General features: G+C 48.0%; 1 protein-coding gene and 1 long non-coding RNA gene across 2 annotated transcripts in view; one reads left to right on the top strand and one right to left on the bottom strand.

The window, feature by feature from the left end:
- Nucleotides 1–22,016, bottom strand: part of LOC140362279 (uncharacterized) — a 47,169-nt gene extending 25,153 nt beyond the window's left edge. Inside the window, exons 1-2 of the long non-coding RNA XR_011927057.1 lie at nucleotides 21,992–22,016; nucleotides 21,850–21,927 (exon numbers count right to left, since the gene is read on the bottom strand). This is a non-coding gene — a long non-coding RNA (uncharacterized lncRNA). The remainder of the gene's footprint in view (nucleotides 1–21,849; nucleotides 21,928–21,991) is intronic.
- rnmt (RNA (guanine-7-) methyltransferase) overlaps nucleotides 16,857–25,000 on the top strand; it is a 20,870-nt gene continuing 12,726 nt past the window's right edge. The window contains exons 1-5 of the mRNA XM_072448384.1: nucleotides 16,857–16,871; nucleotides 16,902–17,025; nucleotides 20,624–20,879; nucleotides 21,075–21,187; nucleotides 22,279–22,460. Of these exons, the coding sequence (XP_072304485.1) occupies nucleotides 16,867–16,871; nucleotides 16,902–17,025; nucleotides 20,624–20,879; nucleotides 21,075–21,187; nucleotides 22,279–22,460 (680 nt within the window). The 5' untranslated portion in view covers nucleotides 16,857–16,866. The remainder of the gene's footprint in view (nucleotides 16,872–16,901; nucleotides 17,026–20,623; nucleotides 20,880–21,074; nucleotides 21,188–22,278; nucleotides 22,461–25,000) is intronic.

The raw sequence follows: 25,000 nt of genomic DNA, 5'->3' as shown, positions 1-25,000 counted from the left end.
AACCCTAACAGTTCTAACCTCTAACCCTAACAGTTCTAACAGTTCTAACCTCTAACCCTAACAGTTCTAACCTCTAACCCTAACAGTTCTAACCTCTAACCCTAACAGTTCTTACCTCTAACCTCTGACCCTAACCCTATCTATATTACAGTTCTAACCTCTAACCCTAACAGTTCTAACCTCTAACCCTAACAGTTCTAACCTCTAACCTCTAACCCTAACAGTTCTAACCTCTAACCCTAACAGTTCTTACCTCTAACCTCTGACCCTAACCCTACCTATATTACAGTTCTAACCTCTAACCCTAACAGTTCTAACCTCTAACCTCTGACCTCTGACCCTGTAAGCTGTGAGAGTGTTCCATCATGGAAAAGTGAAGTCATTTGACAGTGTTTTTGAAAATACGTTTCAACTTTCATCCCGAAAGTCATTCTCAATCTGTGGACCTGCTCTGAGAACTCTGACTTTGTGCTACTCTGAGTTCCCAATAAAAGCCTGAATCTAATCTTCTTTGTTACTCTGTCTTCTTTGTTGACACTATTGATCCTAAACGTTGGATTCAAATCCTAAAGCAACATGGTATAAACTGGTTTGACAATTTTCTGTCAAATCAATCACAAAGTGTCAGACAGGGAGGACCTCAGGGCTCCTTTGTGTTTATCTGTCAAAGAGTCAATGTGCAGATGATGCGAGGCTTTCTTTGTGGAGCAGTCCAGCTTATTTAGTGTTGAATTCAGAAAAATAGCAATGGTATTTTTTTATGGACAGGACTTTTTTACACCATGTGAAAGTGTCATTATTCTCAAGGAAATTCCAACTGCTGACGAAAGTGTGGCACCAGGAGGCGAACTGCAGACAACCATCACAACCATGAGCCTCAGGACTCCTGCCATGGACACAACACGCAGTCCTCCTCTGGAGGGTCCCCCTTTGGAGCGTCCTCCTCTGGAGCGAGCGTGCCCCTCTGGAGGTTCCCCCTCTGGAGCGTCCCCCTCTGGAGCGTCCTCCTCTGGAGCGAGCGTGCCCCTCTGGAGGGTCCCCCTCTGGAGCGTCCTCCTCTGGAGAGAGCGTTCTCCTCTGGAGCGTCCTCCTCTGGACCGTCCTCCTCTGGAGCGAGCGTCCCCCTCTGGAGGGTCCCCCTCTGGAGCGTCCCCCTCTGGAGCGTTCTCCTCTGGAGCGTCCTCCATTTTCCATTTGAAAACCATGACCTCGGATTTGGAGGTGCTGATTCTCATCGCAGCTAATTAACACTCAGCTGCAATGATGGAGTCATCAGGACAACATTGTCTGCAAACAGCAGAGAAGAGATCCTATTGTCCCCAAACCGGACACATCCCTGACCACACTCTCCAACCTCCTGGTGCCACGTGCACTGATGGACACCCTTGTGTTCGTTCTGGACGATCCGTGGCACAGAAGTCCAATAACTGACCGCTCGGGTTCAGATCGGGGCTCCTCCCCTCTCCAGGTGTCACCGTCATTGTCCACGTGGGCGTTGAAGTCCCCCAGTAGAACGAGTCCCCGGTCAGTGCACTGTCCAGTTCCCCTCCCAAGGACTCCAAGAAGGCCGGGTCCTCTGCACTGCTGTTCGGCCCGTCGGCCTCAACAGTGAGAGACATTGCACATTTGCAAAAAGGAAAAACGTACATTTGGACTTGGAAAGAGTTTGAACTAAACGGGACGTTTGGTTTGTGTTTGCCTTGATTTTCTCTCGTTGGACGTCTCCTGTCTCTGGTCCTGTTATCTTTGATTGGCTCGAGCCATGGAATGGAATGGAATGCAACAAGTCTTTGTTCTTGCCTGGTTTCTGATTATTATTATTATTATTATTAATATTATTATTGCATGGTCATTTTGCCACAACTCTGGCATTTTTGACCCCCTGAACATTGATGAATGTCCCACATGGGGTCATAGGTCACACATGGGGTCATAGGTCACACATGGGGTCACACATGGGGTCATAGGTCACACATGGGGTCATAGGTCACACATGGGGTCATAGGTCACACATGGGGACATAGGTCACACATGGGGACATAGGTCACACATGGGACATAGGTCACACATGGGGTCATAGGTCACACATGAGACATAGGTCACACATGGGGTCATAGGTCACACATGAGACATAGGTCACACATGGGGTCATAGGTCACACATGGGGACATAGGTCACACATGGGGACATAGGTCACACATGGGACATAGGTCACACATGGGGACATAGGTCACACATGGGACATAGGTCACACATGGGGTCATAGGTCACACATGAGACATAGATCACACATGGGGTCATAGGTCACACATGGGACATAGGTCACACATGGGACATAGGTCACACATGGGACATAGGTCACACATGGGGTCATAGGTCACACATGGGGTCATAGGTCACACATGGGACATAGGTCACACATGGGGACATAGGTCACACATGGGACATAGGTCACACATGGGACATAGGTCACACATGGGGACATAGGTCACACATGGGGTCATAGGTCACACATGAGACATAGGTCACACATGGGGTCATAGGTCACACATGGGACATAGGTCACACATGGGGTCATAGGTCACACATGAGACATAGGTCACACATGGGGTCATAGGTCACACATGAGACATAGGTCACACATGGGGTCATAGGTCACACATGGGACATAGACGCGATCGGCTCGGCCTGAACTCCAATAAAATGGAGGTCGTGAGAACGCCAAAAAGAAAAAACATGAAACTCTTAATCTTTGGCCTAGGCACATGAGACTTGGGACAGTGATGGAGCTACCTTTGACCTCTGACCTTTGAGGAGTAAAACGCACCTGGAGCATCGCTCTATGATAAACAGGAACTCGGCCATGTTGAATCAAAGTGGCACCGCCACGCTTGACTTTTTTTTTTCAAAATTGTACTTGTCCCAGGTTTTTTGTCCGATCGAGCTCAAAACAACACTTTTCGCATCTAAAGACATTGAAATGTAATAAATATTCAAAAGAATGTTGATATTCTTTACGGTCTCTGCGTGACACGCCCTCAAAAAAGGCTTCATTTAGTCTTTTCAAGAACAAGTCACGCCTATTGGAAATGATCTGCGGAGCTTATATTTCACTCACTAATGTGTTTTTATGTCTGAGTGGAAATAAATAATACCATGTAACAAATGTACTCTATAGCGCCCCCTACACATTGTGTGAAAAACTCAACATTGTCTGATTTGTTTGAAACTCATGGATTATATTCTCCTCCAGACGCTATGAAAAAAAGTCCAGCAGAGGTGCAATGAATGCCTTCACTTCCTCTTCCTCTTTTATTTTGATGGAACATTTCCTCTCGTGCCGTGGTCTTAGCATTAGCATCAGCATTAGTGGCGGGTCTCTGTTGCTAGGTGACGGAGGTACAGGGAGGAGGGGGTTTAAAGAATAAAGTCTAAAGAATAAAGTCTAAGAGAATGCAGTGTCGGGGCAATCGCCGTCAAAACACAGTCGCGCGGGAAGGCGGTCAAAAGGCGGTCGAAAGGCGGTCGAAAGGCGGTCGCGCGGGTGGCGAAAGCCATCATCGCCGCTACCGCGGCTTTATTTGTTATTATATTTTAATTTTCTATGTATATACTTTATATTTGTAAAATAAATCAATAATAAAATAAATCAATAATAAAATAAATCAATAATAAAATAAATCAATAATAAAATAAATCAATAATAAAATTAATCAATAATAAAATAAATCAATAATAAAATAAATCAATAATAAAATGAATCAATAATAAAATAAATCAATAATAAAAAAAATCAATAAAAAATAAAGCCTGTTTTACCCTTGAAACTCGTAAACATCTGGTATTGGCCACTTTTATGCCTCTATTGGATTATGGCAATGCCAAATGTCTGAGATGGTGGGACGGTGTGTATCCCTGAGCACAGGGTTAGGGTTAGGGGTTAGGGTTAGGTCATGATCACAGGGTTAGGGTTAGGTCATGATCACAGGGTTAGGGTTAGGTCATGGTCACAGGGTTAGGGTTAGGTCATGGTCACAGGGTTAGGTCATGATCACAGGGTTAGGGTTAGGTCATGATCACAGGGTTAGGGTTAGGTCATGGTCACAGGGTTAGGGTTAGGTCATGATCACAGGGTTAGGGTTAGGTCATGGTCACAGGGTTAGGGTTAGGTCATGGTCACAGGGTTAGGGTTAGGTCATGATCACAGGGTTAGGGTTAGGTCATGATCACAGGGTTAGGGTTAGGTCATGGTCACAGGGTTAGGGTTAGGTCATGATCACAGGGTTAGGGTTAGGTCATGGTCACAGGGTTAGGGTTAGGTCATGATCACAGGGTTAGGGTTAGGTCATGGTCACAGGGTTAGGGTTAGGTCATGGTCACAGGGTTAGGGTTTGGGTTAGGTCATGGTCACAGGGTTAGGGTTAGGTCATGGTCACAGGGTTAGGGTTAGGTCATGGTCACAGGGTTAGGGTTAGGTCATGGTCACAGGGTTAGGGTTAGGTCATGGTCACAGGGTTAGGGTTAGGTCATGATCACAGGGTTAGGGTTAGGTCATGATCACAGGGTTAGGGTTAGGTCATGGTCACAGGGTTAGGGTTAGGTCATGGTCACAGGGTTAGGTCATGATCACAGGGTTAGGGTTAGGTCATGATCACAGGGTTAGGGTTAGGTCATGATCACAGGGTTAGGGTTAGGTCATGATCACAGGGTTAGGGTTAGGTCATGGTCACAGGGTTAGGGTTAGGTCATGATCACAGGGTTAGGGTTAGGTCATGGTCACAGGGTTAGGGTTAGGTCATGGTCACAGGGTTAGGGTTAGGTCATGATCACAGGGTTAGGGTTAGGTCATGATCACAGGGTTAGGGTTAGGTCATGGTCACAGGGTTAGGGTTAGGTCATGATCACAGGGTTAGGGTTAGGTCATGGTCACAGGGTTAGGGTTAGGTCATGATCACAGGGTTAGGGTTAGGTCATGGTCACAGGGTTAGGGTTAGGTCATGGTCACAGGGTTAGGGTTTGGGTTAGGTCATGGTCACAGGGTTAGGGTTAGGTCATGATCACAGGGTTTGGGTTAGGTCATGGTCACAGGGTTAGGGTTAGGTCATGGTCACAGGGTTAGGGTTAGGTCATGATCACAGGGTTAGGGTTAGGTCATGATCACAGGGTTAGGGTTAGGTCATGATCACAGGGTTAGGGTTAGGTCATGATCACAGGGTTAGGGTTAGGTCATGGTCACAGGGTTAGGGTTAGGTCATGGTCACAGGGTTAGGGTTAGGTCATGATCACAGGGTTAGGGTTAGGTCATGATCACAGGGTTAGGGTTAGGTCATGGTCACAGGGTTAGGGTTAGGTCATGATCACAGGGTTAGGGTTAGGTCATGGTCACAGGGTTAGGGTTAGGTCATGATCACAGGGTTAGGGTTAGGTCATGGTCACAGGGTTAGGGTTAGGTCATGGTCACAGGGTTAGGGTTTGGGTTAGGTCATGGTCACAGGGTTAGGGTTAGGTCATGGTCACAGGGTTTGGGTTAGGTCATGGTCACAGGGCTAGGGTTAGGTCATGGTCACAGGGTTAGGGTTAGGTCATGATCACAGGGTTAGGGTTAGGTCATGATCACAGGGTTAGGGTTAGGTCATGGTCACAGGGTTAGGGTTAGGTCATGATCACAGGGTTAGGGTTAGGTCATGGTCACAGGGTTAGGGTTAGGTCATGATCACAGGGTTAGGGTTAGGTCATGGTCACAGGGTTAGGGTTAGGTCATGGTCACAGGGTTAGGGGTTAGGGTTTGGGTTAGGTCATGGTCACAGGGTTAGGGTTAGGTCATGGTCACAGGGTTTGGGTTAGGTCATGGTCACAGGGTTAGGGTTAGGTCATGGTCACAGGGTTAGGGTTAGGTCATGGTCACAGGGTTAGGGTTAGGTCATGGTCACAGGGTTAGGGTTAGGGGTTAGGGTTTGGGTTAGGTCATGGTCACAGGGTTAGGGTTAGGTCATGGTCACAGGGTTAGGGTTAGGTCATGGTCACAGGGTTAGGTTTAGGTTTAGGGTTAGGGTTAGGGTTAGGTCATGGTCACAGGGTTAGGGTTAGGGTTAGGGTTAGGGTTAGGGTTAGGTCATGCTCCTCTTCGGGGACAGGATGTAACCTCACTACATGTGCCTCGTGCAGTTTGTCCTCGTGTAACTCAAACAGAGCCATGGGGAGAATTGATCTCTCATCATTTTCGAATTATTAAAAAAAAAAAAAAGAACGAGAATCCTGCAAAAACTGTGTTTTTAAATGAAAACTCAGCCTCTTAATTGTGACAATGTTTTTATGATTAGTGCTGTCATCTTGTTTCCTTTGCCCTTGAAAAAGAGAAATGATCTCAATGGATTCTTACCTGGTTAAATAAAGGTTAATAAATAAATAAATAAACCCTAAACTTCCTCGCTGTAAGCGACCAATTACATCAGAGCGACCCTCCGAAGGGTACAATCTAGCAACATCCAAGGTCTGTTAAGGGTCAAAGCAGGTCTTACTTGTCCATGGTGAGGCCAGAGGTCGTCCCTGAGGTGGGGCTCGGCTCAGGTGGGCTTAGGCGAAGCCGGGGGTCGGGGCCGGTGGTCAGGGCTGGTGGTCGAGGCCGGTGGTCGGGGCCGGTGGTCAAGGCCGGTGGTCGGGGGCCGGTGGTCGGGGCCGGTGGGTGTTTCAGAGTAACACCAGATTCCATAAACATATGAACAGATTCAGAAATTGAGACAAACCTCTGAGCCGGAGTGAGGCGCACTGAGCGTGTGCGGAAGGTTTTATACCAAACCCAAATGTCACCTGTGAGCGTGCACGTGTGTGAGCGTGCACGTGTGTGAGCGTGCATGAGTGTGAGCGTGCACGTGTGTGAGCGTGCACGTGTGTGAGCGTGCACGTGTGTGAGCGTGCACGTGTGGCTCAGGTTTCTAATGGATTCTAATGTACAGTGAAAGGAACAAATGAGACGGAGGTAAAGAAAGAGTCTGAAGAAGCTTTGGGACAAGACAGGACACTCCCCTAAACTCCCCCAAACTCCCCCAAAACTCCCCCTGACTCACCCTCCGACTCCCCACACCCGAGGGAGATGTGCAAATACCACAGACAGAACACAAATACCTCAGATCCAAAGCCTCTGAACCCAACAAACTCTTTGAGAGAGCAGAGTCTGACCCACAACCTCAGAGTCTAACCTCAGAGTCTAATCTCAGAGTCTAACCTCAGAGTCTAACCTCAGAGTCTAACCTCAGAGTCTAATCTCAGAGTCTAACCTCAGAGTCTAATCTCAGAGTCTAATCTCAGAGTCTAACCTCAGAGTCTAACCTCAGAGTCTAACCTCAGAGTCTAACCTCAGAGTCTAATCTCAGAGTCTAACCTCAGAGTCTAACCTCAGAGTCTAATCTCAGAGTCTAACCTCAGAGTCTAACCTCAGAGTCTAACCTCAGAGTCTAACCTCAGAGTCTAACCTCAGAGTCTAATCTCAGAGTCTAACCTCAGAGTCTAACCTCAGAGTCTAACCTCAGAGTCTAACCTCAGAGTCTAACCTCAGAGTCTAACCTCAGAGTCTAATCTCAGAGTCTAACCTCAGAGTCTAACCTCAGAGTCTAACCTCAGAGTCTAACCTCAGAGTCTAACCTCAGAGGTCTAAAGTCCAGGTCTAAATCAGGTCTAAGACAGAACTAAGAATTCACAAATCCAAAATCCAAGACTGACCCAAACATGCTTTGCACAGAGTCTAGTTCATTTGGGCAAGACATTTCACCAGCTCCAGGGATTTTTTTTTAACTGACATTTACTTCAGGGGAGAGTGTGGCTGAGATTTAAAGACTCTTTTTCAGTCCCACTTGTGCATGTATCGCTCAGGTCACATACACAGACACAGGGAGAACATTCAAACTACACAGAAAGGCCCAGGGTTAGGCTCCCAGCCCATAGGTCCTTTAACCCCAGGACCTATGGGCTGGGAGCCAAGAAAACTAACTACTGTGCCAGTCGAGCGAGCGTTGGTAGTTGGAGGGACATATTAGTCTGCCCCGGGGCAGCTGTAGCTACAGTTGTCACATTAGAGCTGTTTAAATTCACTGTATTATTATTTTCCACCCTAACCCATTATTATTAGTGATAGTAGTTCATTGCGTGACATGAAACACATGTTGTAAACACTTTTGTAACTATTTTTTGGATCTAGTTTAGTCCTTGTTTGGCTCCTGGTCTGATCCTGGTTAAGTCCAGGTCTGGCCTTGGTCTGGCCTTGGTCTGGCCTTGGTCTGGCCTTGGTCCCAGACAAAGTGGTTTCAGGTGAACTGAAGGAATTATTGGAATGAAAGAAACGCAGACTCATTAATATCAGAGTCACTGATCCCAGAGGGTTAGGGTTCCCCCCCGGGGATTTTCAGGGGGTCTCTTCAGGGGGGGCTCTTCAGGGGGGGCTCTGTAGGGGGGGGCTCTTCAGGGGGGGCTCTTCAGGGGGGGCTCTGTAGGGGGGGCTCTTCAGGGGGGGCTCTGTAGGGGGGCACCTCAGGGGGGCTACTCAGGGCGGACTACTGGGCAGAGCCTGTTGTTGTCCTTCACACAAAGCCTTCTCTGTCCCAGACTTTGCTGCAGAAACTGGAGCTGCTTTTTTCCGTTACGTTCTCTCCGTTTTTAGAGCGTCTTTGAAACACAGTAAGGTCACATTTACATGTTTTCAAAGACACAGCTCTGAATGAGTTCTCTGTGTCTGAATATGGACTGTCCAAAATCCCCTTCACTCTAACTGCCCATCAGTGTCTGTCCCGAACTCCCTTCACTCTCACTGCCCATCACTCTCTCCCAAACCCCCCTCAAACCCCCCAAATCCCCTTCACTGTCCATTGTGGTCTGTCCATTCTACAGACTTCTTGTCTTCGTCATGTTTTCGTCATAGTCTGGAAAAAGAAGTGGACAAAGTGACTCCATATTGTCTGGTTCCAGCCAATTGGCTATTTTGGAGCCAAATTCCATATTAGCAAAGCAAGGAGCAAATCAAGAACAAGGTTGTAGAAGGTCGACACCCTTCACACCCACGCCGCTGTCGCTCAACCTGTTGCTAACCACAGCCTGTCCGTCCACTAGGATTTCTCCTTCACTCTGGTTCTTCTCCTGATTTCTACTTTTTCCCACACGGATTTGTCTATTTTTTCCTTGCCAAGAAGGAGGGTCTAAAATTGGGTTAAAGTAACAAAAACATTTTCATTTTATTTTTACCCTCTGGTCACACTAGTCACCTTTGGGACTCTTGAATGTCCCCATTTTTACACGGTCATAAAATGCTCATAGATTAATATTTTCTTCTTCATGCAGAACACTTTTACTTAATAAGACATTTAAACCTTAACCTTAAAAGAACACCTCAAGAAAATAATAAAAAGAACAAAAAATGTTCTAAATTGAAATAGAAAAAGCTTCAGTTGTAGACATCTGGACTCAGTTAGAAAAAATACATAAATATATATATTTTTTCTAACTGAGTCCAGATGTCTACAACTGAAGCTTTTTCTACTATGGAACACGCCTGGACGAATGAGGGATTACACCGACCTAAATTAAAATAATTCACTTGAAAACGTAAGATGGGAGACTTCCGAGATGATGGCTGCTTAGTTTTAGTCAGTTTGTCTGGCTGCATCCATCCATCTTCTTCCGCTTTATCCGGGGCCGGGTCGCGGGGGCAGCAGTCTAAGCAGGGAATCCCAGACTTCCCTCTCCCCAGACACTTCCTCCAACTCCTCCGGGGGGATCCCGAGGCATTCCCAGGCCAGCCGAGAGACATAGTCCCTAGAGGTGTGTCCTGCGTCTTCCCCCGGGGCCTCTTCCCGGTGGGACATGCCTGAAACACCTCCCCAGGGAGGGGCCCAGGAGGCTCCGGGACAGATGCCCGAGCCACCTCAGCTGGAGGAGCAGCGACTCTACTCCGAGCTCCCCCCGTGTGGCCGAGCTCCTCACCTTATCTCTAAGGGAGCGCCCAGCCACGGAGGAGGAAACTCGTTTCGACCGCTTGTATCCGTGATCTTGTCCTTTGGGTCTCTACCCAAAGCTCATGACCATAGGTGAGGTCAGAACGTAGAGTGACCGGTAAATCGAGAGCTTTGTCTTTGGACTCAGCTCCTTCTTCACCACAACAGTCGATGCAGCGACTGCATCACTGCAGCTGCTGCACCGATCCAACTGTCAATCTCACGCTCCATCCTTCCCTCACTCGTGAACAAGACCCGAGATACTTGAACTCCTCCACCCACCTGGGTGGATCCTCCTGCTGCCTCCTGCTGCCACATCCTCTCCAACAGTCTGCACTTCCTTGTGAGTAATGGACACTTTGACATGGGCTTAGAAAGAAACCAGACACACTTTTCCAACAGAATTCCCTCCAAACATGTGATCCTGTGGTTCTCCAGTGAGATGTACTTATACTTTCCCACTCTTAATCCTCCAGAACAAAGTGACCCTCTCTTTCCCATTGACCCTTCATGTGTCAGTATTGACTGTCCAGACTCTTAATACATTTGTATCGTTTCATTAGCAGCTGCTCCTGAGGGACAAGCTGGAGACGGCTCCTGAGGGACAAGCTGGAGACAGCTGGTGTGGAGTACGACCTGCAGAGTGGATCCTGGACTACCTCACAGACCGACCCCAGTTTGTGAGAGCCCGGGACTGTGTGTCTGACACTCGGACCTGCAGTGTGGGGGCCCTGCAGTGTGAGGGACCTGCAGTGTGAGGGACCTGCAGTGTGGGGGACCTGCAGTGTGAGGGACCTGCAGTGTGGGGGACCTGCAGTGTGAGGGACCTGCAGTGTGAGGGACCTGCAGTGTGGGGGCCCTGCAGTGTGAGGGACCTGCAGTGTGAGGGACCTGCAGTGTGGGGGACCTGCAGTGTGAGGGACCTGCAGTGTGGGGGACCTGCAGTGTGAGGGACCTGCAGTGTGAGGGACCTGCAGTGTGGGGGACCTGCAGTGTGAGGGACCTGCAGTGTGGGGGGCCTGCAGAGTGGAGGACCTGCAGTGTGGAGGACCTGCAGTGTGAGGGACCTGCAGTGTAAGGGACCTGCAGTGTGGGGGCCCCAGGGCACTGTCCTCGCGCCCTGTCTCTTCACCCTCTACACTGCAGACCTCAGACATGGACAGCTGTGTCCTGCAGAAGTTCTCTGACCACTCTGCCATCATCAGACTCATCACAGACGATGATGTGGAGGACAGAGGACTGGAGCAGGACTTTGTGGAACCTCCTCCTCATCAACGCAGAAGACCAAGGAGATGGTGGTGGACTTCCACAGAGGCCACGCCCCCCTCACCAGTGAACATCCAGGGACGGGACATTGAGAGAGTGACTCATACAAGGACCTGGTGTTTCATCTGAACCACAAACTGGACTCATAACACAGACTGAACAGGAAGAGCCAGAGTCGGCTCCACCTCCTGAGGAGACTCAGGTCTTTCTACGACTCTGTGGTGGCATCAGCTCCTGTAGGTGTGGTGACGTTTCACAGGTCTGTCCTTCTGCTGCTGTCAGACTCTACAACAAACACTGGTATAACCATGTGCAATACTGTGATACCCATGTGCAATACTGATATACCCATGTGCAATACTGTCATACCCATGTGCAATACTGTTATACCCATGTGCAATACTGTCATACCCATGTGCAATACTGTCATACCCATGTGCAATACTGTTATACCCATGTGCAATACTGTCATACCCATGTGCAATACTGTCATACCCATGTGCAATACTGACATACCCATGTGCAATACTGTCATACCCATGTACAATACTGTCATACCCATGTGCAATACTGTCATACCCATGTGCAATACTGTCATACCCATGTGCAATACTGTCATACCCATGTGCAATACTGCCATACCCATGTGCAATACTGTTATACCCATTTGCAATACTGTCATACCCATGTGCAATACTAACATACCCATGTGCAATACTGACATACCCATGTGCAATACTGACATAGCCATTTGCAATACTGTCATACCCATGTGCAATACTGTCATACCCATGTGCAATACTGGTATACCCATGTGCAATACTGTCATACCCATGTGCAATACTGACATACCCATGTGCAATACTGTCATACCCATGTACAATACTGTCATACCCATGTGCAATACTGTCATACCAATGTACAATACTGACATACCCATGTGCAATACTGTCATACCCATGTGCAATACTGACATACCCATGTGCAATACTGTCATACCCATGTGCAATACTGTTATACCCATTTGCAATACTGTCATACCCATGTGCAATACTGTCATACCCATGTGCAATACTGACATACCCATGTGCAATACTGACATACCCATGTACAGTAATCAGCTCCTCTCTGGTTCTTGGTCCTTCAGCTCCTCTTTGGGTTCTTGGTCCTTCAGCTCCTCTCTGGTCCTTGGTCCTTCAGCTCCTCTCTGGTTCTTGGTCCTTCAGCTCCTCTCTGGTTCTTGGTCCTTCAGCTCCTCTCTGGTTCTTGGTCCTTCAGCTCCTCTCTGGTTCTTGGTCCTTCAGCTCCTCTCTGGTTCTTGGTCCTTCAGCTCCTCTCTGGTTCTTGGTCTTTCAGCTCCTCTCTGGTTCTTGGTCCTTCAGCTCTTCTCTGGTTCTTGGTCCTTCAGCTCCTCTCTGGGTTCTTGGTCCTTCAGCTCCTCTCTGGTTCTTGGTCCTTCAGCTCCTCTCTGGTCCTTGGTCCTGGTCCTTGGTCCTTCAGCTCCTCTCTGGTTCTTGGTCCTTCAGCTCCTCTCTGGTTATTGGTCCTTCAGCTCCTCTTTGGGTTCTTGGTCCTTCAGCTCCTCTCTGGTTCTTGGTCCTTCAGCTCCTCTCTGGTTCTTGGTCCTTCAGCTCCTCTCTGGTTCTTGGTCCTTCAGCTCTGGTTCTTGGTCCTTCAGCTCCTCTCTGGTCCTTGGTCCTTCAGCTCCTCTCTGGTTCTTGGTCCTTCAGCTCCTTTCTGGGTTCTTGGTCCTTCAGCTCCTCTCTGGGTTCTTGGTCCTTCAGCTCCTCTCTGGTTCTTGGTCCTTCAGCTCATCTCTGGTCCTTGGTCCTGGTCCTTGGTCCTTCAGCTCCTCTTTGGTTCTTGGTCCTTCAGCTCCTCTCTGGGTTCTTGGTCCTTCAGCTCCTCTCTGGGTTCTTGGTCCTTCAGCTCCTCTCTGGTTATTGGTCCTTCAGCTCCTTTCTGGGTTCTTGGTCCTTCAGCTCCTCTCTGGGTTCTTGGTCCTTCAGCTCCTCTCTGGTTCTTGGTCCTTCAGCTCCTCTCTGGTCCTTGGTCCTGGTCCTTGGTCCTTCAGCTCCTCTCTGGTTCTTGGTCCTTCAGCTCCTCTCTGGTTCTTGGTCCTTCAGCTCCTCTTTGGGTTCTTGGTCCTTCAGCTCCTCTCTGGTTCTTTGTCCTTCAGCTCCTCTCTGGTTCTTGGTCCTTCAGCTCCTCTCTGGTTCTTGGTCCTTCAGCTCTGGTTCTTGGTCCTTCAGCTCCTCTCTGGTCCTTGGTCCTTCAGCTCCTCTCTGGTTCTTGGTCCTTCAGCTCCTCTCTGGGTTCTTAGTCCTTCAGCTCCTCTCTGGTTCTTGGTCCTTCAGCTCCTCTCTGGTCCTTGGTCCTTCAGCTCCTCTCTGGTTCTTGGTCCTTCAGCTCTTCTCTGGTTCTTGGTCCTTCAGCTCCTCTCTGGTCCTTGGTCCTTCAGCTCCTCTCTGGTTCTTGGTCCTTCAGCTCCTCTCTGGTTCTTGGTCCTTCAGCTCCTCTCTGGTTCTTGGTCCTTCAGCTCCTCTCTGGTCCTTGGTCCTTCAGCTCCTCTCTGGTTCTTGGTCCTTCAGCTCCTCTCTGGTCCTTGGTCCTTCAGCTCCTCTCTGGTTCTTGGTCCTTCAGCTCCTCTCTGGTCCTTGGTCCTTCAGCTCCTCTCTGGTTCTTGGTCCTTCAGCTCCTTTCTGGGTTCTTGGTCCTTCAGCTCCTCTTTGGGTTCTTGGTCTTTCAGCTCCTCTCTGGTTCTTGGTCCTTCAGCTCCTCTCTGGTCCTTGGTCCTTCAGCTCCTCTCTGGTTCTTGGTCCTTCAGCTCCTCTCTGGTCCTTGGTCCTTCAGCTCCTCTCTGGTTCTTGGTCCTTCAGCTCCTCTCTGGTTCTTGGTCCTTCAGCTCCTCTCTGGTTCTTGGTCCTTCAGCTCCTCTCTGGTTCTTGGTCTTTCAGCTCCTCTTTGGGTTCTTGGTCCTTCAGCTCCTCTCTGGTTCTTGGTCCTTCAGCTCTTCTCTGGTTCTTGGTCCTTCAGCTCCTCTCTGGGTTCTTGGTCCTTCAGCTCCTCTCTGGTTCTTGGTCCTTCAGCTCCTCTCTGGTCCTTGGTCCTGGTCCTTGGTCCTTCAGCTCCTCTCTGGCTTCTTGGTCCTTCAGCTCCTCTCTGGGTTCTTGGCCCTTCAGCTCCTCTCTGGTTCTTGGTCCTTCAGCTCCTCTCTGGTTATTGGTCCTTCAGCTCCTCTTTGGGTTCTTGGTCCTTCAGCTCCTCTCTGGTTCTTGGTCCTTCAGCTCCTCTCTGGTTCTTGGTCCTTCAGCTCCTCTCTGGTTCTTGGTCCTTCAGCTCTGGTTCTTGGTCCTTCAGCTCCTCTCTGGTCCTTGGTCCTTCAGCTCCTCTCTGGTTCTTGGTCCTTCAGCTCCTTTCTGGGTTCTTGGTCCTTCAGCTCCTCTCTGGGTTCTTGGTCCTTCAGCTCCTCTCTGGTTCTTGGTCCTTCAGCTCATCTCTGGTCCTTGGTCCTGGTCCTTGGTCCTTCAGCTCCTCTTTGGTTCTTGGTCCTTCAGCTCCTCTCTGGGTTCTTGGTCCTTCAGCTCCTCTCTGGGTTCTTGGTCCTTCAGCTCCTCTCTGGTTATTGGTCCTTCAGCTCCTTTCTGGGTTCTTGGTCCTTCAGCTCCTCTCTGGGTTCTTGGTCCTTCAGCTCCTCTCTGGTTCTTGGTCCTTCAGCTCCTCTCTGGTCCTTGGTCCTGGTCCTTGGTCCTTCAGCTCCTCTCTGGTTCTTGGTCCTTCAGCTTCTCTCTGGTTCTTGGTCCTTCAGCTCCTCTTTGGGTTCTTGGTCCTTCAGCTCCTCTCTGGTTCTTGGTCCTTCAGCTCCTCTCTGGTCCTTGGTCCTTCAGCTCCTCTCTGGTCCTTGGTCCTTCAGCTCCTCTCTGTTTCTTGGTCCTTCAGCTCCTCTCTGGTTCTTGGTCCTTCAGCTCCTCTCTGGTTCTTGGTCTTTCAGCTCCTCTTTGGGTTCTTGGTCCTTCAGCTCCTCTCTGGTTCTTGGTCCTTCAGCTCTTCTCTGGTTCTTGGTCCTTCAGCTCCTCTCTGGGTTCTTGGTCCTTCAGCTCCTCTCTGGTTCTTGGTCCTTCAGCTCCTCTCTGGTCCTTGGTCCTTCAGCTCCTCTCTGGTTCTTGGTCCTTCAGCTCCTCTCTGGTTCTTGGTCCTTCAGCTCCTCTCTGGTTCTTGGTCCTTCAGCTCCTCTCTGGTCCTTGGTCCTTCAGCTCCTCTCTGGTTCTTGGTCCTTCAGCTCCTCTCTGGTTCTTGGTCTTTCAGCTCCTCTCTGGTTCTTGGTCCTTCAGCTCCTCTCTGGTTCTTGGTCCTTCAGCTCCTCTCTGGTTCTTGGTCCTTCAGCTCCTCTCTGGTTCTTGGTCCTTCAGCTCCTCTCTGGTTCTTGGTCCTTCAGCTCCTCTCTGGTTCTTGGTCCTTCAGCTCCTCTCTGGTTCTTGGTCCTTCAGCTCCTCTCTGGTTCTTGGTCCTTCAGCTCCTCTCTGGTTCTTGGTCCTTCAGCTCCTCTCTGGTTCTTGGTCCTTCAGCTCCTCTCTGGTCCTTCTGGTGGTGCAGTTGCAGCGTGCGGCGCTGGAGGTCGCTGTGGGGGAAAGTTTTGATCACATGACTCACAAACGTGAGTGTACATGCGCAGAGGCTTCGCTCGGTAGGTTTTGTTTTTCTGCTTTTTCTGATCAAAAGTCACCGTTTCTCTGAGTCTGGAGCTGGTTTCAAAGAAAGTCTGATCCGGAACTGTCAAAGACTTGATTCCAGTCCACACCTTCCGTTCAGACCAGGTTTAGACCGGGTTTAGACCGGGTTGAAGACGAGAAACCTGGAGTTAGCTGTTAGCTTTTAGCCTTATTCATTTACACGGAGCTTTACTCACAAGGTTCAAGCAACAAGGTTCTGTTTTAGACCTGTTTTAGTCCTGCTTTAGTCCTGTTTTAGACCTATTTTAGTCCTGCTTTAGTCCTGTTTTAGACCAATTTTAGTCCTGCTTTAGACCTGCTTTAATCCTGCTTTAGTCCTGCTTTAGACCTGCTTTAGTCCTGTTTTAGACCTGTTTTAGTCCTGCTTTAGTCCTGTTTTAGACCTATTTTAGTCCTGCTTTAGTCCTGTTTTAGACCAATTTTAGTCCTGCTTTAGACCTGCTTTAGTCCTGTTTTAGACCTGCTTTAGACCTGCTTTAGTTCTGCTTTAGACCTGCTTTAGACCTGTTTTAGACCTGCTTTAGTCCTGCTTTAGACCTGCTTTAGTTCTGCTTTAGACCTGTTTTAGACCTGCTTTAGTCCTGATTTAGACCTGCTTTAGTTCTGTTTTAGACCAGCTTTAGTCCTGCTTTAGTCCTGTTTTAGACCTGATTTAGACCTGCTTTAGTCCTGCTTTAGACCTGCTCTCGTCCTGTTTTAGTTCTGCTTTAGTTCTGCTTTAGTCCTGTTTTAGTCCTGCTTTAGTCCTTTTTTAGTTCTGCTCTAGTCCTGTTTTAGTTCTGCTTTAGTCCTGCTTTAGTCTTAGTCCCGCTCTAGACTTATTTTAGTCTTACTTTAGTCCTGGTTTAGACCTGATGACCTCTGTCTTTTTTGTATAGTGTCTTAATCCTACGATGGAGTCCAGACCAGAGTCCAGACCAGAGTCCAGACCAGAGTCCAGACCAGAGTCCAGACCAGAGTCCAGACCAGAGTCCAGACCAGAGTCCAGACCAGAGTCCAGACCAGAGAAGCGCAAATGGGAAGAAGACGATGAGAGTCAGAGTAAGAAAAAGGTCAGTGATAAAACTCATCCAGAACTTTTGGATCGATGTTTGAGATCGATCTGCTCAGCCCTGAGGTCATTGTTCCTCACACAGATCTTCAGTGTGTCATTGTTCCTCACACTGATCTTCAGCGTGTCATTGTTCCTCACACTGATCTTCAGTGTGTCATTGTTCCTCACACAGATCTTCAGTCATTGTTCCTCACACAGATCTTCAGTCATTGTTCCTCACACAGATCTTCAGTCATTGTTCCTCACACAGATCTTCAGTGTGTCATTGTTCCTCACACAAATCTTCAGCGTGTCATTGTTCCTCACACAGATCTTCAGTCATTGTTCCTCACACAGATCTTCAGTGTGTCATTGTTCCTCACACAGATCTTCAGTGTGTCATTGTTCCTCACAGTTCTTCAGTGTGTCATTGTTCCTCACACAGATCTTCTGTCTGTCATTGTTCCTCATACTGATCTTCAGTGTGTCATTGTTCCTCACACTGATCTTCAGTCATTGTTCCTCTCGCAGATCTTCAGCGTGTCATTGTTCCTCAAACAGATCTTCAGAGCTTCATTGTTCCTCACACAGATCTTCAGCGCGTCATTGTTCCTCACACAGATCTTCAGTGTGTCATTGTTCCTCACACAGATCTTCAGCGTGTCATTGTTCCTCACACAGTTCTTCAGCGTGTCATTGTTCCTCACACAGATCTTCAGTGTGTCATTGTTCCTCACACAGATCTTCAGTGTGTCATTGTTCCTCACACAGATCTTCAGTGTGTCATTGTTGCTCACACAGATCTTCAGTGTGTCATTGTTCCTCACACAGATCTTCAGTGTGTCATTGTTCCTCACACTGATCTTCAGTGTGTCATTGTTCCTCACAGATCTTCAGTGTGTCATTGTTCCTCACGCAGATCTTCAGCGTGTCATTGTTCCTCACGCAGATCTTTAGCGTGTCATTGTTCCTCACACAGTTCTTCAGCGTGTCATTGTTCCTCACACAGTTCTTCAGTGTGTCATTGTTCCTCACACAGCTCTTCAGTGTGTCATTGTTCCTCACACTGATCTTCAGTGTGTCATTCTTCCTCACACTGATCTTCAGTGTGTCATTGTTCCTCACACAGTTCTTCAGCGTGTCATTGTTCCTCACACAGATCTTCAGTGTGTCATTGTTCCTCACACAGATCTTCAGTGTGTCATTGTTCCTCACACAGATCTTCAGTGTGTCATTGTTCCTCACACAGATCTTCAGTGTGTCATTGTTCCTCACACAGCTCTTCAGTGTGTCATTGTTCCTCACACAGATCTTCAGTGTGTCATTGTTCCTCACACTGATCTTCAGTGTGTCATTGTTCCTCACAGATCTTCAGTGTGTCATTGTTCCTCACACAGATCTTCAGCGTGTCATTGTTCCTCACGCAGATCTTTAGCGTGTCATTGTTCCTCACACAGTTCTTCAGCGTGTCATTGTTCCTCACACAGTTCTTCAGTGTGTCATTGTTCCTCACACAGATCTTTAGCGTGTCATTGTTCCTCACACAGTTCTTCAGCGTGTCATTGTTCCTCACACAGTTCTTCAGTGTGTCATTGTTCCTCACACAGATCTTTAGCGTGTCATTGTTCCTCACACAGTTCTTCAGCGTGTCATTGTTCCTCACACAGTTCTTCAGTGTGTCATTGTTCCTCACACAGCTCTTCTGTCTGTCATTGTTCCTCACACTGATCTTCAGTGTGTCATTGTTCCTCACACTGATCTTCAGTGTGTCATTGTTCCTCACACAGATCTTCAGTGTGTCATTGTTCCTCACACTGATCTTCAGTGTGTCATTGTTCCTCACACAGATCTTCAGTGTGTCATTGTTCCTCACACAGTTCTTCAGTGTGTCATTGTTCCTCACACTGATCTTCAGTGTGTCATTGTTCCTCACACAGATCTTCAGTGTGTCATTGTTCCTCACACTGATCTTCAGTGTGTCATTGTTCCTCACACTGATCTTCAGTGTGTCATTGTTCCTCACACAGATCTTCAGTCATTGTTCCTCACACAGATCTTCAGTCATTGTTCCTCACACAGATCTTCAGTGTGTCATTGTTCCTCACACAGATCTTCAGTGTGTCATTGTTCCTCACACAGATCTTCAGCGTGTCATTGTTCCTCACACAGATCTTCAGTCATTGTTCCTCACACAGATCTTCAGTGTGTCATTGTTCCTCACACAGATCTTCAGTGTGTCATTGTTCCTCACAGTTCTTCAGTGTGTCATTGTTCCTCACACAGATCTTCTGTCTGTCATTGTTCCTCATACTGATCTTCAGTGTGTCATTGTTCCTCACACTGATCTTCAGTCATTGTTCCTCTCGCAGATCTTCAGCGTGTCATTGTTCCTCAAACAGATCTTCAGAGCTTCATTGTTCCTCACACAGATCTTCAGCGCGTCATTGTTCCTCACACAGATCTTCAGTGTGTCATTGTTCCTCACACAGATCTTCAGCGTGTCATTGTTCCTCACACAGTTCTTCAGCGTGTCATTGTTCCTCACACAGATCTTCAGTGTGTCATTGTTCCTCACACAGATCTTCAGTGTGTCATTGTTGCTCACACAGATCTTCAGTGTGTCATTGTTCCTCACACAGATCTTCAGTGTGTCATTGTTCCTCACACTGATCTTCAGTGTGTCATTGTTCCTCACAGATCTTCAGTGTGTCATTGTTCCTCACGCAGATCTTCAGCGTGTCATTGTTCCTCACGCAGATCTTTAGCGTGTCATTGTTCCTCACACAGTTCTTCAGCGTGTCATTGTTCCTCACACAGTTCTTCAGTGTGTCATTGTTCCTCACACAGCTCTTCAGTGTGTCATTGTTCCTCACACTGATCTTCAGTGTGTCATTCTTCCTCACACTGATCTTCAGTGTGTCATTGTTCCTCACACAGTTCTTCAGCGTGTCATTGTTCCTCACACAGATCTTCAGTGTGTCATTGTTCCTCACACAGATCTTCAGTGTGTCATTGTTCCTCACACAGATCTTCAGTGTGTCATTGTTCCTCACACAGATCTTCAGTGTGTCATTGTTCCTCACACAGCTCTTCAGTGTGTCATTGTTCCTCACACAGATCTTCAGTGTGTCATTGTTCCTCACACTGATCTTCAGTGTGTCATTGTTCCTCACAGATCTTCAGTGTGTCATTGTTCCTCACACAGATCTTCAGCGTGTCATTGTTCCTCACGCAGATCTTTAGCGTGTCATTGTTCCTCACACAGTTCTTCAGCGTGTCATTGTTCCTCACACAGTTCTTCAGTGTGTCATTGTTCCTCACACAGATCTTTAGCGTGTCATTGTTCCTCACACAGTTCTTCAGCGTGTCATTGTTCCTCACACAGTTCTTCAGTGTGTCATTGTTCCTCACACAGATCTTTAGCGTGTCATTGTTCCTCACACAGTTCTTCAGCGTGTCATTGTTCCTCACACAGTTCTTCAGTGTGTCATTGTTCCTCACACAGCTCTTCTGTCTGTCATTGTTCCTCACACTGATCTTCAGTGTGTCATTGTTCCTCACACAGTGTCATTGTTCCTCACACAGATCTTCAGTGTCATTGTTGTCTCTTTGTCCAGGCGAGTGACCACAGCTCTGAAGTGGCCAATCATTACAACCGTCTTCAGGAGGTGGGGCTTCAGGTTCGCAGTCAGAGCCGCATCTTCTACATGAGGAACTTCAATAACTGGGTGAAGAGTGTCCTCATCGGGGACGTCCTGGACCAGCTCAGGACGTCCAGGTCTGGTCCAGTCCGAGTCCTGGACTTAGGCTGTGGTAAAGGAGGAGATTTACTCAAGTGGAGACGAGGGAACATCAGCCACTTGGTCTGTACAGGTACTGCTACTGCTACTACTGCTACTGCTGATGCTGTTGTTACTGTTACTGCTGCTCAGCAGCAGCAGCAGCAGCAGCAGCAGCAGCAGCAGCAGCAGCAGCAGCAGCAGCAGCAGCAGCAGCAGCAGCAGCAGCAGCAGCAGCAGCAGCAGCAGCAGCAGCAGCAGCAGCAGTAGTTCTGGTTCTCTGTTGCAGATATTGCAGAGGTGTCCATGGATCAGTGCAGGAGCAGATTTGAGGAGATGAAAAGAAAAAGCCAGAACAACGACATTTTCACAGCAGAGTTTATCACCGCAGACGCCACCAAGGTAGGAGTACTAATATAAATACTACTTTATAGTATACATTACTCTATATAGCAGTGTTTGTAAACACTACTATATAGAGTAGTGTTTTTAGAAACTTTAAAACTTTAATGTTAGACTTCCGGGTATGGTGCGGACAAGTGATATTTGGTCTTTATGAGGCACAGTCCAGTTGCTCCTTCCATTCTTTTGGTCTCAGGGATATGATGGAGTTTCACACTGGAGGGGAGGAGTTTCACACTAGGAGGGGAGGAGTTTCACACTAGGGGAGGAGTTTTAAGTGCCAGTTAAAAGTTGATCAAAGTAAAGGACTAGCAGAATTGCACATGATAACAGTATTGCACGTGATAACAGTATTGCACGTGATAACAGTATTGCACGTGATAACAGTATTGCACGTGATAACAGTATTGCACATGATAACTATTGCATGTGATAACAGTATTGCACATGATGATAACAGTATTGCACATGATGATAACAGTATTGCACGTCTCGGTGCAATACCTCATTGGTCCGGGAAGGATCCGTAGTAGAAAAAGATTCAGTTGTTTCATCTAGACTTTTAGAAAAAACAATCTAAATACAGTTCAGATGATACAACTGAATCTTTATTTAACTGTACATGTACATCTAACTACATGTACATCTGACTGTACATGTACATCTAACTGTACATGTACATCTAACTGTACATGTACATCTAACTGTACATCTGACTGTACATTTAACTGTACATCTAACTCTACATCTGACTGTACATGTACATCTAACTACATGTACATCTAACTCTACATCTGACTGTACATGTACATCTGACTGTACATCTAACTACATCTGACTGTACATGTACATCTAACTACATGTACATCTGACTGTACATCTAACTCTACATCTGACTGTACATGTACATCTAACTACATGTACATCTGACTGTACATCTGACTGTACATTATGGCATAGGACAAATATTCTCAGAAATGTTGAATAGTTTTACTTGACACACTTTAACACTAATTGTACTTGTATAGCAGGAAAACAAACTGACATTTCTACTCTAAAGTATCGCTGCCCTGTTTGACCTCTGACCTCAGGATCTCCTGTGGCCGCGGCTGGCTGACCCCACGCTGACCTTTGACCTCTGCAGTTGTCAGTTTGTGGTTCATTACTCGTTTGAATCACGTGCCAAAGCCGAGACGATGCTGAAGAACGCCTGTGACCGACTGAGACCTGGAGGGTTCTTCATCGGGACCACGCCCGACGCCTACGAGCTTGTGTGAGTACTACTACTACTACTGCTACTACTTCTACTTCTACTGCTACTGCTACTGCTACTGCTACTGCTACTACTGCTACTGCTACTGCTACTGCTACTGCTACTACTACTACTACTACTACTACTACTACTGCTACTACTTCTACTTCTACTGCTACTGCTACTGCTACTGCTACTACTGCTACTGTCACTGCTGCTGCTACTGCTACTGCTACTGCTACTACTACTGCTACTACTACTACTACTACTGCTACTACTACTACTTCTACTGCTACTGCTACTACTGCTACTGTCACTGCTGCTGCTACTGCTACTGCTACTACTACTACTACTACTGCTACTACTACTACTTCTACTGCTACTACTACTGCTACTGCTACTGCTACTACTACTGCTACTGCTACTACTGTCACTGCTGCTGCTACTGCTACTACTGCTGCTGCTACTGCTACTACTACTGCTACTGCTGTTGTTGCTGCTGCTGCTGCTACTACTGCTACTACTGCTACTGTCACTGCTACTGCTGCTGCTGCTACTGCTACTACTGCTACTGCTACTACTGTTGTTACTACTGCTGCTACTACTACTGCTACTGCTACTGCTACTGCTACTACTGCTGATGCTGTTGTTACTGTTGCTGTTGTTACTGTTGCTGCTGCTACTGCTGCTGCTGCCTGCTGCTGCTGCTGCTGCTACTGCTACTACTGCTGCTGCTGCTACTACTGCTACTGCTGCTGCTGCTGCTGCTGCTGCTACTGCTGCTGCTGCTACTGCTGTTGTTACTGTTGCTGCTGCTGCTACTGCTACTGCTGCTACTGCTGCTACTGCTACTACTGCTACTGCTGTTGTTACTGTTGCTGCTGCTGCTGCTGCTGCTGCTGCTGCTGCTGCTGCTACTGCTGCTACTGCTGTTGTTACTGTTGCTGCTGCTGTTGTTGCTGCTGCTGCTACTGCTACTACTGCTACTACTGCTACTGCTGCTGCTGCTACTGCTACTGCTACTGCTGCTGCTACTACTGCTACTGCTACTACTGCTACTGCTGCTACTGCTACTACTGCTACTACTGCTACTGCTACTACTGCTGATGCTGTTGTTACTGTTGCTGCTACTGCTACTGCTGCTGCTGCTGCTGCTGCTGCTGCTACTGCTACTACTGTTGTTACTACTGCTACTACTGCTACTGCTGCTACTACTGCTACTGCTGCTGCTGCTGCTGCTGCTACTACTGCTACTACTGCTACTACTGCTACTACTGCTACTACTGCTACTACTGCTACTGTCACTGTCACTGTCACTGCTACTGCTGCTGCTGCTACTGCTGCTGCTGCTACTGCTACTGCTACTACTGCTGCTACTGCTGCTGCTACTGCTACTACTGCTACTGCTGCTGCTACTGCTACTACTGTTGTTACTACTGCTGCTGCTACTGCTGCTACTGCTACTGCTGTTGTTACTGTTGCTGCTGCTGCTACTGCTGCTGCTGCTACTGCTGCTGCTGCTGCTACTGCTGTTGTTACTGCTGCTGCTGCTACTGCTACTACTGCTACTACTGCTACTACTGCTGTTGTTACTGCTGCTGCTGCTGCTGCTGCTGCTGCTGCTGCTGCTGCTGCTGCTACTACTGCTGCTGCTACTGCTACTACTGTTGTTACTACTGCTGCTGCTGCTACTACTGCTACTGCTGCTACTACTGCTACTACTGCTACTGCTACTACTGCTACTGCTACTACTGCTGATGCTGTTGTTACTGTTGCTGCTGCTACTGCTGCTGCTACTGCTGCTGCTGCTACTGCTACTGCTACTACTGTTGTTACTACTGCTACTACTGCTGCTACTGCTACTACTACTACTGCTACTGCTACTGCTACTACTGCTACTACTGCTGATGCTGTTGTTACTGTTGCTGCTGCTACTGCTACTGCTGTTGTTACTGTTGCTGCTGCTGTAGTTGCTGCTGCTGCTACTGCTACTACTGCTACTACTGCTACTGCTACTGCTACTGCTGCTGCTACTACTGCTACTGCTGCTACTGCTGCTGCTGCTGCTACTACTGCTGCTACTGCTACTGCTACTACTGCTGATGCTGTTGTTGCTGCTGCTGCTACTGCTACTGCTGCTGCTGCTGCTGCTGCTACTGCTACTACTGTTGTTACTACTGCTACTACTGCTACTGCTGCTACTACTGCTACTACTGCTGATGCTGTTGTTACTGCTACTGCTGCTGCTGCTGCTACTACTGCTACTACTGCTACTACTGCTACTACTGCTACTACTGCTACTACTGCTACTACTGCTACTACTACTGTCACTGCTACTGCTGCTGCTGCTACTGTCACTGCTACTGCTGCTGCTGCTACTACTGCTACTGCTACTGCTACTACTGCTACTGCTGCTACTGCTGCTACTGCTACTACTGTTGTTACTACTGCTGCTGCTACTGCTGCTACTGCTACTGCTGTTGTTACTGTTGCTGCTGCTGCTACTGCTGTTGCTGCTGCTGCTGCTGCTGCTGCTGCTGCTGCTGCTGCTGCTGCTGCTA

The sequence above is a fragment of the Eucyclogobius newberryi genome, unplaced genomic scaffold (genome assembly GCF_026437365.1).
Source record: "Eucyclogobius newberryi isolate DKJ021-1_F unplaced genomic scaffold, fEucNew1.0.hap1 SCAF_16, whole genome shotgun sequence".
Lineage (NCBI taxonomy): Eukaryota > Metazoa > Chordata > Actinopteri > Gobiiformes > Gobiidae > Eucyclogobius > Eucyclogobius newberryi.
This window is presented reverse-complemented; position numbering and strand designations above follow the sequence as displayed.